At 45.4% G+C, this 17,575-nt stretch overlaps 1 protein-coding gene across 1 annotated transcript in view; it reads right to left on the minus strand.

Moving 5' to 3' along the window:
- Nucleotides 1–223: 223 nt before the first annotated feature.
- eml4 (EMAP like 4) overlaps nt 224–17,575 on the minus strand; it is a 156,999-nt gene continuing 139,647 nt past the window's right edge. The window contains exons 19-24 of the mRNA XM_083651123.1: nt 15,219–15,307; nt 14,868–14,965; nt 14,502–14,589; nt 10,431–10,529; nt 8,886–9,016; nt 224–3,158 (exon numbers count right to left, since the gene is read on the minus strand). Coding sequence (XP_083507249.1) covers nt 2,613–3,158; nt 8,886–9,016; nt 10,431–10,529; nt 14,502–14,589; nt 14,868–14,965; nt 15,219–15,307 — 1,051 coding nt within the window. The 3' untranslated portion in view covers nt 224–2,612. The remainder of the gene's footprint in view (nt 3,159–8,885; nt 9,017–10,430; nt 10,530–14,501; nt 14,590–14,867; nt 14,966–15,218; nt 15,308–17,575) is intronic.

Genomic DNA, 17,575 nt, shown 5'->3' on the forward strand with positions numbered 1-17,575 from the left:
CCTGCAGGCAGGACGGACGTATCTCCGCAACCATAACTCGTAGAGACTCAGGGATGGTGGCGTTGAATTCGGGGTGAAAAAATACATATAGCCCTTTATAAGCATCGCGATCTGACCTTCCCTTTCCCAAAAAATGTCAACTTCTCTCTGATTGGATAGTTTGAGGTCATCGCCAATCTTGATCCAATCAGAGATAAGTTGACATTTTCTGGGAAATGGAAGGTTGGATTGCGAGGCCAATAAAGGACTATGTGTATTCTTTAATCCCGAATCCAATGCCGCCATCTGTGAATCTCTACGAGTTATGGTTGCAGAGATACATCCGCCCTGCTTGCAGGTATACAGGAGACAAGCAGCGGGGGGTTGAGGGCAGGCGCGGACTGCATAATCGGGCACGTCGGGCCGATGCCCGGTGGCCTGGTAAAATTTATTTATTTATTTTTTGCAGGCCAGGCCACTCACTGAACAGCAGGCCAGTATGTATAAGTGTTCCTAGTTGTGCAGATAGCAGGCAGGCAGGCTGCAGGTAGCCAGGCAGGGAGGAATGAGTTAACTTTTCAGTCAGAAGCTGCTGGGACCCCAGCGCGGGTGGGCAGGGCTTGCTGTTCAATGGTGCCAAAATGGAGAAGAAAAGAGGTGCAGAGAGGTGGAAAGCAAGGAGCCTGTATTTACTTATTTATATTAGGCTATATAAAAAAAAACATTGGTCAAATGTAAACAGTAGTGGCTAATCTGAAAGTATGGGTTGGATTGCTTTTGGGGTTTTCTTCACAAAAGTGGAGAAGGAGGCAGAAGCAGCACTAGCACTGCAGCAGGTGCTCCTGCAGAGCTGGAGGTGGTGTTGAACTTATCAGAATCAGGAACCTTCAGGTAGGCTACAATTTCAGAGCATAAAGTGAAACATGTAGGCTATATGCTTATTGCTTTCACATTAATGTGCTATGGGATTATCAGCCTTTTTGTTTTTACGTCTTCATATTATACTTGCAGTTATCTAGGCAATGTTGAATTATATTAGTGAACAAATAGGTAACATGTAACATCACGTTAGCATTATATACACCAAATCTTGCTTCAAACGGCCCACATTTTGCGCCGGCGACCTTAGGTCGCTGGCATGTGTGTCCGCGTGTATTGGCCTGGCCTGCATGGTATCTAATGCCCGGCCTGAATTATGATCCCAGTCCGACCCTGGTTGAGGGTTTCAAGTCACTGATCAAACACTCTATTTCAGTGATTGCTGTCAGAATATAGAGCCATTTAACTTATTTTAACACAAAAAGATCGCTGAATGTACCTTTTAACATAAAAAAAAATTAAATTAAGTTCCAGGTTGAAAGATACCGAAATTCTCCTTTAATGCCAATTGCTGCAGCCCACCGCCATTGTATTTTTGTTTTCCTCTTCTGTACCTTAACGTCCTGTGTCCAGAGTAGCTCCTGCTGTACACTCACCATCACTAAATCTGTATTAATCATGTTAGCAACATTAGCTCAAATGCTAATCATTTCATGTATGTGGATGGAGAATTCAAAATGCAGATACTCCGGGACGTAAAGTAAAATAAAAACAAAGATTTTGGGTGGTCAAAACTAGTTTGTTAGTTAGTGGATTGTTCAAGCGTTCTAACCAAGTAGGGTACATCTTATTCCAGGGCAGCTTCACCTTGTGTTTACTATGCTATTCTAACCAGGAGCTTCTTCTCTCATGTTGGACTGAGGGCAGACTGGATGCTGCAGTGACTCGCCTCTTGAGGTACAAGTGGTATTAAAGGACAGACCACAAAGTCCTTTGAAGGATTCGGCCCCTGAAATGAGACACAGCGTTCTCCTCTGTCCACACTCTTCTCCATCCTCTCTGAAACAACTAAAGTTTCACATTCAGAAACAACGGATACAACCGTCATCTATTGATAGCCTAATTGATCAGGTATTGGACAGGACAGCTGGTATCATCTCAGCTGTAGTCCACAGTTAGACTGCAGAAAGTTCCCTGGGAGACGCGGGAGGAACTTCCTGTCTGGCACCGAGGTGTGGTAGTTTTGTCGCCATGGCAACAGGCAACAGCGTGGGGAGGGGGATGTCACTACTCGATCTGAGTCATACATGTGAGCTGTCCCTGCCCGAGCTGTAGATTTGAGTTTACAGCGCAGACCTCTACTTAGCCATTAGCACACTACCACAGATGAATGTGTATCTTCAATTGGAAAGACACATGTAGTTGTCTCAAACTTGAATAGCATTAAGGTTGATGCGACTCACTAGCCAGCTTATGTTGCCATGGGCATTTTATATTAATCGCTAACGTTAGCGAGTTGGCTAGTTAGCTGATATAGCAAACAAACCCATCAGCGAAAAGTGGTGATACATATAATTCCATAACTGGATACTTTGTTTCCAATATGTTCACCAAAGCTAGTTAACAGCTAAAGCTAGCTAGCAGCTAATTGTGGAGATGCGACTCGTGGAGATGCGACTCAGATGGGGTAGTGACAGGAGAGAAATAATATGGCCGCTAAAACACATTTAAGACTTTACCTCCCAAATCTTTTCTTTGATCTAAAGGAGAGATGAACGCCGCCCCACACACTCTCTCTCTCTCTCTCTCTCTCTCTATGAGGGGGGGGTGAAGGGAGGCAGGCCCTCGTCGCTGGGCGTGGCCGTGTCATCGCTAGGGTCCAGGCTGTCCTTCGGGCTCGCTGTACTGTCGGAGGGCGGCGGGGTCTCCTCAGAGCGGGGCGGGGTTAACTCAGATGGGGGCGGAGCTAGATCAGAGAGGGACGGAGCTAGATCAGAGAGGGGCGGAGCTAGATCAGAGAGGGGAGGAGCTAAATCACAGGGAGGCGGAGTTTCCAAAGAGGTCTCTGGCGTTCCATTGGTGGTGGGGGGAGGGGCCGAGTTGGGGGTGTGTGCCGGGTCCTTGGCGGGCGGGGATGGGGTCAAGGCGGAGTCCGTCCTCCTGGGGGCGGAGTTATGGAGAAGCCCCTCCCCCAGCGACAGGGCGGAGTCACCGGGAGCCAATGAGCTCGTCTTCTCCACCAGACGCCACTGCATGACACTGGTGTCCTTTCCCCCCGTGGAGATCAGGTGACTGTCAGCGAATAGGAATGACACGTTGGTCACATGACTGCTGTGGGCGCTGTACTTATGACTCGGACCCTGCAGGGGGGCAGAGAGACAGACAGGTAGGTAGGCAAACAGACAGGTAGGTGTCTGTTTGCCTACCTACCGACAGGTAGCTAGGCAAACAGACAGGTAGACAGATATGGGCTCGTTGTTATTGGCAATGTCAACAGAGTTAATTGGGATTTGTCTTAGTGAGCTCATATACATAAACAAATTGCAGAGTACACCAATTCACCAAACATCATGTCGCTCATTAAATCGCTATAAGCACTATGGGGGGGTAGCATTAAAAACCCTTTCACGCATCATGTCCACTTGACTGGACAGATTTTTTTTTTTTTTTAATCATAATAAATGTTTTTTTTTGTCAAAGTTGCACATAGGCCAATAAAGTGTACGTTAGAGCATCACCCTATACACTGCCACCCAGTGGCCAGCTGTTGGAAATGCACCTAAATTGACCAACACCCAAGATGGCCGACAGAAATAAAAACATGCAAAGCTGCTCAGGTATATCCAGCCAATCCTTCTATGGAAGCAGACACTTGCAGGTAAATTTTTTTTTTACATCAAGTAACATCTAAAAAGCAATATAGTTGTGAAAATGTCCAAGTATTGATTTTATTTAGTGAGGAAATTCGATTGATCAACTACAATTCATGCTATTACTGCCACTCTTTTTTGGTGTATTTTTTTTTTTAATTTGTTCTTTTCAGGCCTAAAGATAAATAAAAACACAAACAACAACAAAAATCCTTACTGAGGCTTTCATAATTCATGCATCAAAGGGATACTGCAGCGCTATAAGCACTATGGGGGGGTAGCATTAAATACTGCAGCGCTATAAGCACTATGGGGGGGTAGCAGCAACACAAAAGTGTGATGCAGACTCCATTGGAAACATCTTACAGTATTGCACAGTTAATAGCGGGGGACGATACATCGATATGCATCGATTCAATGATCAATGATCCAATCGTTTCGATGCACAGTGAAAACATCGATATAAATCGCCTTGACACCCTAAGAAATAAACATTTATATTATTTTATTTTTAAATTCCATGCCACGTCTGTGTCACAATCCGCATACAAACAATGCGAGCGCCATGGCAAGCACACAAGAAGGGGAGGGTATTCGCTCCCCTCTCGGATATAAATCAACGCATATCATCTAATATCGATCACAGCCCCCTGAATCGAATCGTATCGAAATCGTATCATGGCAGATTTTGTGATGTTGCAAATATCGCATCGTTGTCCAATGAATCGATATAATATTGTATCGTGATCAAACTTGTGTGTTAAGTTTAAGGTGTTAAGGAGTCGGACAGCTTCACGGTATGTGCTGTTCTGGAACCTGGATGTTCTGGTCTTACAAATGACATCACTGGTCCACAACTTATCTCAATCAACTCTCAATAACTGTCAAATTAAATGAATGACTGCAAAACTGTTTACAGTTTTCTGATGTACTACTGGACCACCAAACCTGCATCCATTGTCTGGGTTGGTTTCTTGCTATTCAAGCCATCGATAACCCCGGTTTGTACCAGCAATTCTCCCGGTATAGTGGTATACGCCAAAGGAATTGCGGAAGAGCCTCTCTAAAGCTACACGTCTGTGAGACGAGGTTCCTCCTTGCACCCCCTTGCCGCTGTCACAGTGTGGGGGGACCACCCCCTCCCCGCTGTCACTGTGAGGGACAGAAGTGGGATGAAGGGCTCTCCGGCCCACACGGCTGGGGCTCACAGCAACGAATGTTGACCTTGTTCATGCTATATAGCCCACACCCCACAGCTCAGACTAGCTATATAGCCCACACCCCACAGCTCAGACTAGCTATATAGCCCACACCCCACAGCTCAGACTAGCTATATAGCTCACACCCCACAGCTCAGACTAGCTATATAGCTCACACCCCACAGCTCAGACTAGCTATATAGCCCACACCCCACAGCTCAGACTAGCTATATAGCTCACACCCCACAGCTCAGACTAGCTATATAGCTCACACCCCACAGCTCAGACTAGCTATATAGCCCACACCCCACAGCTCAGACTAGCTATATAGCCCACACCCCACAGCTCAGACTAGCTATATAGCTCACACCCCACAGCTCAGACTAGCTATATAGCTCACACCCCACAGCTCAGACTAGCTATATAGCCCACACCCCACAGCTCAGACTAGCTATATAGCCCACACCCCACAGCTCAGACTAGCTATATAGCCCACACCCCACAGCTCAGACTAGCTATATAGCTCACACCCCACAGCTCAGACTAGCTATATAGCTCACACCCAACAGCTCAGACTAGCTACAGTATATAGCCCACACCCCACAGCTCAGACTAGCTATATAGCCCACACCCCACAGCTCAGACTAGCTATATAGTCCACACCCCACAGCTCAGACTAGCTATATAGCCCACACCCCACAGCTCAGACTAGCTATATAGCTCACACCGCACAGCTCAGACTAGGTTCATGCTATATAGCCCACACCCCACAGCTCAGACTAGCTATATAGCCCACACCCCACAGCTCAGACTAGGTTCATGCTATATAGCCCACACCCCACAGCTCAGACTAGCTATATAGCCCACACCCCACAGCTCAGACTAGGTTCATGCTATATAGCCCACACCCCACAGCTCAGACTAGCTATATAGCCCACACCCCACAGCTAAGACTAGGTTCATGCTACAGTATATAGCCCACACCCCACAGCTCAGACTAGCTATATAGCCCACACCCCACAGCTCAGACTAGCTATATAGCCCACACCCCACAGCTCAGACTAGCTATATAGCCCACACCCCACAGCTCAGACTAGCTATATAGTCCACACCCCACAGCTCAGACTAGCTATATAGCCCACACCCCACAGCTCAGACTAGGTTCATGCTATATAGCCCACACCCCACAGCTCAGACTAGGTTCATGCTACTGTATATAGCCCACACCCCATAGCTCAGACTAGCTATATAGTCCACACTCCACAGCTCAGACTAGCTATATAGCCCACACCCCACAGCTCAGACTAGCTATATAGTCCACACCCCACAGCTCAGACTAGCTATATAGACCACATCTCACAGCGACTAGGTTCATGCTATATAGCCCACACCCCACAGCCACTGAATACACACAAATCTGGCAACATGCAGGCAGATAGACGCACCGGATTGGGTTACAGCCTTCAGTTCGCAACTGATCTGCCCAAATTCACTTGTGTTGTCCAAAAAACAGCTCGGGGAGAAGCTGCCCAGATTTTACAGGTGGAAATTCACATTGCTGAGGTTCCCTCGAGGCAGAACAAATTTCTCTGGAAATTCAAATTTGGAATGCCGACGTCACAGTCACTTCTACGCATGGTCTGTCTAAACGACAGTTTAGACGGTTCACATCAGTGGAACTCCAGGACACATACTTCCATGTCTCCATTTACCCCCTGTGCCGCAGTTTCCTTCAGTTCGCGTTCAAGGGAAAATGTCACCAATACTGCGTTCTCCCATTTGGTCTATCCTGAGTCCCAGAGTATTCATCAAATGCACAGAGGGGGTAATAGCCCCGCCCAGACGCAGGGGCATTCGCTTGCCGACCTGTCTCGACAACTGGCTAGTTCTGGCACAGTCGGAACAGGAGGCTAGTGCTGCACGATTAATCGAATCGCAATCGCAATGTCAGCACGTGCAATTACATAACCGCAGAAGTGTGCGATTATTATTATTTTTTCACGTCTTTTTGAGTGTGTGTGTGTGTGTGAGAGCCTCCTCTAAACTAACGTTACACGCGACCCAGCAAACACGCGTTTCTCTGCCATCACACTGGGCATCAACACTAGCGGGAGACTTCTCCCATGCACTCCCGCAAATAAGTAATGTTATGCGCAGCAAGGTTACATATTATCTTACCGAGAGGGAGAGAGAGAACATCCATGCTCGCTAACAGCGAGCTATGCTAACAACTAGCTAGCCGTTCAGAAACGCATGTAAACAGCCATGTGATTAGTGAGAACGTGAGTAAAATAAGGAGAGAGCTGCAGGTGCTTATACAGAACTAGTGCATGATTAAGTGCACAGTGGGGATAACCCGCTGTGATGAAGAATATAGCGAGATTAACCAGGTTGATAGCAGCAAAACACTGTCGCAGCTGCCAGCACTGGCAGCAGCACCTTGAGGCTAACTAGCCTGTCACATGACGCCTTCATGGTCCCTCGATAAAGTCTGCAGATGCACGTTACCTCACCTCTCTCAAGAAGCGTCACGTGAGTGTGGCGTTTAAGGCCACCTGTCGCTACAAAAGAAATAAACGGGGTGTATTACTGGACAGACATGTAACTAACTTTGCAACTTTGCTGAGCCATCTTCTATGTGCTGTAACACAGTGCAGTTTCTATTTGTCTGGCGTTTCATTTTTACATGTTTGGAACAGGCAAATGTCTCAAAATGTTTTATTTTTTTGTAAAGATAATTCTATTTCAAATTGTTTCATTTTTTTTAGTTTTAATATATTTTAAATTGTAACATATTTCATGTATTTTAGTCTGTGATACGTGAAACCGTGGTATTTTTGTCCAAGTTTATACCGTCAAAAACTCATGCCGGCACATCCCTAGATACCATTTGTTTATTATATCGCAATCACAATCGCAAATCGCAATATTGTCCACCATAATCGCTAATCGCACCTTTCCCCCAAATCGTGCAGCACTACAGGAGGCGCTGACGCACACTCCTTTATTATCTATTGTCGTATCACACCTAACTAACTTAGGTTTTGTGATAAATGAGGAAAGGAGTGTCGACGGAGTGTGTGGAACCGTTCAGAGCTTTCCTTGCTCTCTTCCATAATGGCAATTCTGTGAGTCTCAGGAAATGCAAAATGCGGAGTGTTTTGCCTCAGCCACCTTCACATGAGGCAATTCCAGCGCTGGGTAGCATCGCTCAGACTGAGCCCCGTGCGCGACGCTGCAAAATGTTCATTCCGGAGCATGTAATGGCGCTCCGTCAGTGGATGACCCCTTCTTCCTGACCTTGGGCATGCTCCTAGGCACAGCCCAGTCTATGGAAGTAGTCACAGTGGAGGGCTGTCCATAGGAACCAGTCTGTGGAGGCCAGTGAGGGCCTGGGACACAGAGGACCAGCGTGCCCACATCAACTTTCTGAGACTCAAGGCATACTTCCTCCCATCCTTGGACCTCGCCCCTCTCTGTTCGGTTCTACAGACTGGACATCTCAGCCCCGTTCGTGGCACAGGCAGTCTTGGGACCCCAGCAAGGAACCTGTCACCTCCTTACGGGGTGGGTTTGATGAGAGTCTGGACAGTACGGGATAGATGCATATTGCATAGCGAGGTCCTCAGAGCCTTTTTGGATAAAACTCAACGTTATGAATATAACCCCGGTTTTATAGAAAAGGCGAGGAAGACCTCGCCAGACTTCTTGACGAGGGCAGCTCGAGAAGAGGTCTTGTCAAATCTGAAGTGGCACGCCGTCCGCTGTTAGCATATATGGGTACCACCCCATGCCAGGCCGAGGGGCATGCCCCTTTTGCTCACCCCATTTAGCAAATGGTTTAGAAATGTTACACGTGGTTTAGAAATGTCCTACGTGACCTTGCAGAGAAAGATATCCCATAGCAAGGTCCTCCTCACCTTTTCTATAAAACCTGGGTTATATTCATAACCTTGAGTTAGCGTGTTAGCAAGTTAGTGTGTGTGTTAGCATGTTAGTGCGTGTGTTAGCGTGTTACCTTGGGTCTGGAGCATGGGTAGGCGAACAGGTGGACTTTACAGAAGTCGTCGGCCAGAGCGATCACCTTCCTGTTATGAGACCTGATCAGAGCGTTGATGTCCGTACCATCAGAGCCCTCAGGCCACACCCCTAAACACACAAACACACGCACACACACACAATGAGCACATCCCTATAGTATAGAACAGTGGTTCCCAAAGTGGGGGTCGGGACCCCCAGTGGGGTCACGGGATACCACTGTGTGGGATGCGAGATGATTTCCAGAATGTGTGAAATTGGCCTAAAGAATGTGTGAACTACAGAATGTGTGAAATACAAGTTAAATACCATTAAGAAGTTTTGTTTGTTTTGTTGCCGAAATTCTCATGTGCGGACAAACGTGTATGGTTCAACCCGTGGGAACCATGTATAGATCATACTTAGGGTGTGTGTCCATGTAGCATTTTTCTACTTTTTTTGCGTGGAAAAAGCTCTGCCTGAAGTACTTTGTGAAATAAAAAATAAAATAAATAAAAAGCCGCCACCTGACGTTAGCTTCACAGCTGCTAGCTAGGTAACCAGCTGGTTAGCTTTTCTAGCATCACCTGGCATTAGCTTAGCAGCTTCTAGCTCAGTAACCAGCTGGTTAGCTCTACTAACATCACCTGATGTTAGCTAAGCAGCTGCTAGCTCAGTGACCAGCTGGTTAGCTCTTCTAGCATCACCTGACATTAGCTTAGCAACTGGCAGCTGCTAGCTCAGTAACCAGCTGGTTAGCACTTCTAGCATCACCTGGCGTTAGCTTAGCAGCTGCTAGTTCAGTGGTGCCATGGCACGAGTCCGATACCTCACGAGTCCGACACCTCACGAGTCCGAAAAAAGAGGCTAACTTCCCCCAGACCCTAACCCAAAACCTAACCTCTCCCACCCCCACGCCTAAACCTAACCTCCCCCAGACCCTAACCCAAAACCTAACCTCTCCCACCCCCACGCCTAAACCTAACCTCCCCCAGAGCCTAACCCAAAACCATGAGGTGTCGGACTCGTGAGGTATCGGACTCGTGAGGTATCGGACTAGGGGGCAGTCCCCAGTTCAGTGACCACCTGGTTAGCTCTTCTAGCATCACCTGACGTTAGCTTAGCAGTTGCTGGCTCAGTAAACGTGGTTTAACATTAAAGAGCTAAAGTGGTTAGCTCTTCTAGCAGACAATACACCATGTTCAAAGTCAAGTTGTTATTCTTTAGATTTTCCAATATAACAAGAAAAATACAAAAACCACAAACATCTACAAAAACACACACAAAAAACATACACATACACAATGCATACAGAACATATCTCCCCTCACCCACAAAGATATCAGTTCGCAGTATTATGTGTATTTCAGCATGTACAAAATTCAATCACATCACATTCCTTCTTCCCAAAATTCGGTACACAGCTGTACCGGACCGGACATCCTATCCCAAAAAATTCCGGTATGATTACGTGTACCATTACAGCCTTAATGGCGTGACGTTGGCACTTTTTACACGCACACACACATACACACACAGTACTGACCGAACACGTGGAAGCCCAGTACACAGGTGTAGGTGGCCCAGTTGATGTCTTTACACTCCGAACGGTTTCTGATGAGCTTACAGCCGTTTGGAATGTCCCCTAAAACACAAACACGCATGTACAGTACGCGCGCACGCACGCACGCACGCACGCACACACACACACACACACACACACACACACACACACACACACACACACACACACACACACACACACACACACACACACACAGTGAATACACACTAACATACACATTGCACTGTGAATACTGCACTATATCGTAATCTCAAGTTCGGGTTTTAATAGTAGTGTAGTGTAATAGTCAGTCCCTCGAGGAAATTGCGGTTTTGCGATCGCAATAATGAATCCAAATTCAACCAATGTCCACAATATTTGTGGGGGCTTGCAATTTTTCAATATTCCCGCGATTTCGCTGCAAAAACTGCAAAATATGTTCCTCAACTTGCAATTCTTTTCAGTTCCTGCAATTCTACCACAAGAAAATCCCATTGTTGTTAGTGTTCTCTATCTCAGCGGTTTTCAAAGTGTGAGGCGCGCCTCCCCTGGGGGGCGCGAGACAATTTGAGCGGAGGCGCAGAGCGACAGGGAAAAAATCTGAGAAAAAATGTAGTCTATTAACTTTGTGTCATGGGGCAAAATGTCAATGAAACTATATTTAGTACCTATAGTGAGAGAGAGGAGACAACGTCTGGTGCGAGCAGTATACGACCCTGATTATTTAAAGTTCGGATTTTCATCGATTGGCCCTGACGATGCCAGGCTATAAAATTGATCATCTCCTTGACCTCAACATACATGTGTGAGTTTGAGTGGGATCAGGTGTGGGCAAATATCAGGGAGGCTTCCCGTAACCCAGACCACCAACAGTTTCATTTTAATTACGCGCATAGAACTTATTTGACCCCACGTAGACTATACGCTATGAAACTGATAAATGATCAGTCTTGAAGTCTGTGTAGTTTGAATGCTCCTGGCATTTTTATTCACATGGTGTGGGAATGTCCACCGGTTATACAGTTCTGGACGAAGGTGGCTGCTAAATTATCTGACTTAACATCTGTAACTGTTCCAGTAACTGTACCCGCCTTACTGTTGAATGACTTGTCCGGGCTCAATCTGTCAAAGGCTGCAAGGCGTAGTGTACTAGCTGGTATTACAGCTGCTAAAAAGATGGTTGCGTTACGTTGGAAGCCTCCTCACTCTCTCACCATCAGACATTGGGTCCTCTCCTTTCTGGATGTCGTGTACTTGGAGTTGTCAACTGCCAGAATCAACAGTGCAAGTGAATCCACTTTGATCAATTGGCAGAATGTTGCTAATTCACTCAAAGAGCTCTTAGAATGATCCTCTCACTCCCAGATTCTTTTGATCTGTAACATTCCCTGATAAGATGTTCCCCTTGTGTGTGTGTGTGTGTGTGTGTGTGTGAGTGTGAGTGTGAGAGAGAGATTGTAGAGGTTTATTATTGAGGATATGCTAGTATGTGTGAATATGCGTGTTGTGTTTGGGATGTGGGTGGGGGGTGGTGCATTTCATGTTTTGTTTGTTTTTCTTTTCTTTTTGGCTCTTTCGTTTTGTTGACGTGTTCAGATCAGCTGACTTTGTGATTTGTTTTTTTTTCTTCTATGTTTTGTCATGGAAATTGTTGTTTTGTTGAATCTATTAATCAAAAAATTTGATCGCAAACATTTTTTTTTTGGTGAGTTTTCCGCATTGACCATGATTAAAAGCACATTACCGGTCAAGGTTGCAGGGAGAGGATGATCTGAATGTATTCCCTGCATCACGCAAATGCGCATCAAAGGCAGACTCATTGTTCCCAATAAAGTAAATTAAGCAAATTAGCAATTAAGCAAATTAACAAGGCAACATTGATCCGATTATTGCCGCGACTCCGCGGAGCACACATGTAAAGGATTTATGCACAGTGTTGAGACATGAAAAGCAACACTATGGTGTGCAGTGCATTGCCGAGAGCCTTACGCACAATGTTGAGACAGTGATAGCCTATGAAAAGCAGTGCATGTGCGCAGTGATGATTTCGTTTGGTGAGACGGTTTTCAATTTAGTTATCGGACTGCAGGGTTACATTATTTTCCCACTATTTAATGTGGGAGAACTTGGGCTGAGTGTAACAAAGATGTGTTAAAAACAAAAAAGTTGAAGGGAAGAGTTAATCATAGTTAATGAGTAGGTAGTCATTAGTTAATGATTAGTATCTAAGTCCCTGTGTAGAGTAGTTAATCAATACTTAATGATTACTAAATGTCAGCTCGTGAATATAGTAGTTACCGTAATCATTAGTTACTAATTAGTCGGTCAGTTCCATGAGTAGTCAGGTTGTACCAAATGTCCCATTTATTTGAGGGCAAAAAAAAGCAGTGTTCAACCCATAGAGGGCACTTATGCGGCTGAAAATGATACAAATGGTACAATGGCAACAGTTTGGTCTCAAATGTGGAAATTTTGACCAGAATTCTTCACACACCACCCCCAAAGTCATATATATTGGTTAAAAGCTGAAAAAAAGTGTTTTGGGGTTTAGTCCTGCTTTAAGTAGGAACATGTAAGAAGTTTATAAGAAATTAGACTTTTACTAAGAAAATATTGAGGAATTGCACTTAAGAGCCTTCTTAGGAACTTCCCAAATTTTCCGCTTATGCCATTTCTTAAGATCTATCTTAAGAACACATTGGTGAATCCGGCCCCTTCTGGTACTTGGTGGCTTTCCTCTCTGAGGCCTCTTCGCTTCCGTCTTCCCACGGGACTGTAAGTTCAATCAGGATGATCTTCTTTGCTTCCTCAGACCATATGACCGTATCAGGCCTCAGGGATGTTTGGACGACCTGGGGAAAGTGTAGTTTACATCCCAGGTCCACCCTCAGCTATGTAACAATGGAAACAACTAGGCTACCAGAACCTGAACAACATTACTGAATTTAGTTAATTGAGACAAGAAATTCAACTAGACTCACTAAGTTAATTTGACCATAAGTAGCTCCCAAAATAATGGAAGCGATACATATTACTGTATATTGAAAGCAGGCCAACTTGGTCCCCCCCTCACTGTGACTGTCCCTTCAATTGACATACGGGTTTTATTTTGAAAATTGAGAGCTTTATTTCCTGCCTCAGTCGATCTGCTCTGTGCTGCTTGACACAACTTGAAGCAGGAAGTGAAAATGCACAGGGCACGGACTTTAGCGGAGCAGAGCGGAGAGCTGCTTCGTGGAGGCTTCAGGACCGTGACGTGCTGCGTCTGGTGGACACAGGCGTTCACTAGCCTAGACCAGGTCCTGTGTTGCCTTGCAGTCGTAACGAATCTGCCGGTAGAAGTGGGTAGGTAAATACATATCTACAGTGTGTATACTGTCTATTATAGAGTAGAGAGTATAGTCACTCACAGTAAAGAGTTGAATCAGTGTTTAGTACTCACAGTAAAGAGTTGACTCAGTGTTTGGTATTCACAGTAAAGAGTTGACTCAGTGTTTGGTATTCACAGTAAAGAGTTGAATCAGTGTTTGTACTCACATTGTTGAATCAGTGTTTGGTACTCCAAATAGAGTTGAATCTGTGTTTGGTACTGACAGTAAAGAGTTGTTTGGTGCTCACAGTAAAGAGTTGAATCAGTGTTTGCTACTCACAGTAAAGAGGTGAATCAGTGTTTGGTACTCAATGTAAAGAGTTGAATCAGTGTTTGCTACTGGCAATAAGACTTGTTTAAAGAGTTGTTTGCTAATGACATTCAAGAGTAAAATCGGTGTCTGGTACTCACAAGTAAAGGGTTCAATCAGTGTTTGGTACTGACAGTACATAGTTGAATCAGTGTTTGGTACTCACAGTAAAGAGTTGAATCAGTGTTTGGTACTCACAGTAAAGAGTTGTTTAAAGAGTTGTTTGGTACTCACAGTAAAGAGTTGAATCAGTTGGTACTCACAGTAAAGAGTTGAATCAGTGTGTGTTACTGATAGTAGAGTTGAATCAGTGTTTGGTACTGATAGTAGCAAGTCATTTTAGGAGTTGTTTAAAGAGTTGTTTGTTACTCACAGTAAAGGATCTCGTAGTCTCCTGAGTTGGACATGATGAAGTTGTTGTCAGGTGACCAGTCCAGGTGAGTGATGTAGCTTGAATGGCCCTGGTCACATGACAAAGGAACGTGAGGGAATGTTAAGGAGCAGTAGAGAACATAGAGGAACTGTAGGGAACACCAGGGATCACATGGTAGACATTGTAAACCGGTGTGGTAGACAGGTGTAACCAATAACATTAATGAGGGCCCTAGCACTGGAACACCTAAATGGAATAGAACCATCATGAATGTTATTAGTTACACTTGCTTTAGTTCCTGATTTACCACCTCAGAATGGTTGCTGTGAAAACGGCCTACAGGTAACATAGAAGGAAAGTACTTACTGTGCACTTCCCATATCTGCTGTACTTGCGACCTTTCTCTGCCACAGTGTAGAGGTAAATAAAGTTATCATGTGATCCTACAGCCAGCAGGCTGCCATCTGAGAGAGAGGGAGAGAGACGAGAGAGGGGGGGAGAGAGAGACACGCACGCACGCACGCACACACACACACACACACACACACACACACACACACACACACACACACACACACACACACACACACACACAGAGACAGAGAGGGAGACACACACACACACACACAGAGAGAGAGGGGGGAGAGAGAAAAACTGTCATCCCTCCAAAAATAAATACGGCACAAAACTGCTGAAAAACAAAAGCTCCATACCCACCTACAGAGAAGCGCAGCACTGACAGCTGCTCGTTACCGTCTGTGTGAATCCCAACCAGGTCAGTGGTGTCAGCATCCAGCACATACCACCTGTAAACAACAACAACCATGTCAGTGGTGTCAGAATCCAGCACATACCACCTGTAAACAACAACAACCATGTCAGTGGTGTCAGCATCCAGCACATACCACCTGTAAACAACAACAACCATGTCAGTGGTGTCAGCATCCAGCACATACCACCTGTAAACAACAACAACCAGGTCAGTGGTGTCAGCATCCAGTGCATACCACCTGTAAACAACAACAACCAGGTCAGTGGTGTCAGCATCCAGTGCATACCACCTGTAAACAACAACCAGGTCAGTGGTGTCAGCAATGGCATCCAGCACATACCACCTAACAACAACAACAACAACAACCAGGGCAAAAAGGGCATATAGCCACATCCCGGCTTAACAAGACCACCAGCTCAGTGCCCTTGTGGTCTGAGTGTCCGCCCTGAGACTAGGGAGTTGTGAGGTCGATCCCTGGCCGAGTCATACCAAAGACTATAAAAAGTGGGACCCATTTGCCTCCCTGCTTGGCACTCAGCATCAAAGGGTTGGAATTGGGGGGTTAGATCACCAAATGATTCCCGAGCGCGGCACTGCTGCCGCTCACCGCTCCCCCAGGGGATGGGTCAAATGCGGAGAACAAATTTCGCACACTCAGGTGTGTGACAATCAGTGGGACTTTACCTTTCCATACAACAGTCAACAACAAAGAACATAGAGACACTCCATAATTGCACTAATTTCAACAGAGGGAAGTGTACACCAAGACATAATAGTTACAAAGCCCCTGTAGGAGCCAAATATCTATATTTTCATTCTTTGATTATAAATCAGTATTATTTAGGCTGGTGGTTGGTATGCGCCCCGTGTGGCCAACCTCAGAATTGCATAGAATAGAAATCTACCCAGTTGATGGCGTCACTGGTCATTAGGGCCAGCTGTGCTGGTAGCATGCTGCTGCAGAACGCCAAGTTGGACGCTTAGGACGCCAAGAGCCGAAATAGTTTTTCAACAGGTTCAAATGACATTACTCGTTCGTTTGACAAGTGCGAGTTAAGTTTACGTTTGTTTATTTTCTTTGATACTTTGAGTTGACGCGCGCGCATGTCTGCCTGTTCATATCGTAGTTAAATATAGTTGGCTTTAATCACCTTCCACTGAACAACTACGACGACCATCAATGGACAGCCAAACCGTGAGTAACTACAACACCACAAGCCTTGTTGAAACTACGTGATCTTGGTGATAGAAATATGGCTAATAATGGACTTTAGAAGGAAGCCATAACATTAGTTGAAAAACTTTTGGACGTACAACTAGGAGCGAAGCGTCACGGAGACCAACATAACGAGTCAATCAAACAGTGGACTGCGGGATATTTGAAGAAGCAGTGTGTGAACAAGTGTCTGCTTGTCTGCTGTAGCGTAACGTTGTTGTGTAGCCGTTAGCAACGTAGCATGGCTGAGCAGCAACAAGACGAAGAAGGAATGGAAAGAACGGAGCGCTCAGTGCGCGAAAAGAAATTAACTGTGAAAGGTGCAGAAGCTGCTCTAACTCAAAAGAAACGTGCAAGGAAAACAATGCTGGCAAACTTGACAAGCAAAGAAAATGTAATAAGGCAACTTCTTGGCACGTATGACAATTTGAGTGATGTTAAACAACATATGAGTGCTTTCTATAACATGATGACTGAGTTTTCTGCACTGCATCAGACAGTACAAGATTTTATACCAGATGATGAAAAGGACAATGATAATACATGTTGGTATATGCCGAGATGCAGTCATCTTAAAGATTTTGAAGAAAATGTGCAAAATTGGATTGGACGTGCATCTTCTGGGAAAAATGTTACTCAGCCTCATCAGATGGAAAAAGGGGATGAAATTGCTTCAGTTGGGTCCAAAGGCAGCAAAACATCTACTAGCTCCTCAATTCGCAGAGAAGCAGAGGCCAAGAAAGCGGAGTTGCTTACGCGTGCAGCCGCATTAGATGAAAAATTTGAATTAGAAAAGGAAGAACTTGCCTTGAAAGCAAGAAAGGAACGTTTGGCTATGGACACTGATATTGCTGCCACTGAAGCAAGGATTAAAGCTATGGACATAATAGACAATGAACTGGGGCAGTTGCCCATTTCAACGACTCAAGATAAAATGAATGAGTATTTTGAGTTTGCTCAGCTGAATTCCTTTACACCTATTGAGAAAGATGAGGAGAAGGAGGAGGAGGATGATGAAGAAGAGGAGAAGGAGGAGGAGGATGATGAAGAAGAGGAGAAGGAGGAGGAGGATGATGAAGAAGAGGA

This window comes from Poromitra crassiceps (assembly GCF_964638095.1).
Source record: "Poromitra crassiceps genome assembly, chromosome: 14".
In the NCBI taxonomy this organism is placed as follows: Eukaryota; Metazoa; Chordata; class Actinopteri; order Beryciformes; family Melamphaidae; genus Poromitra; species Poromitra crassiceps.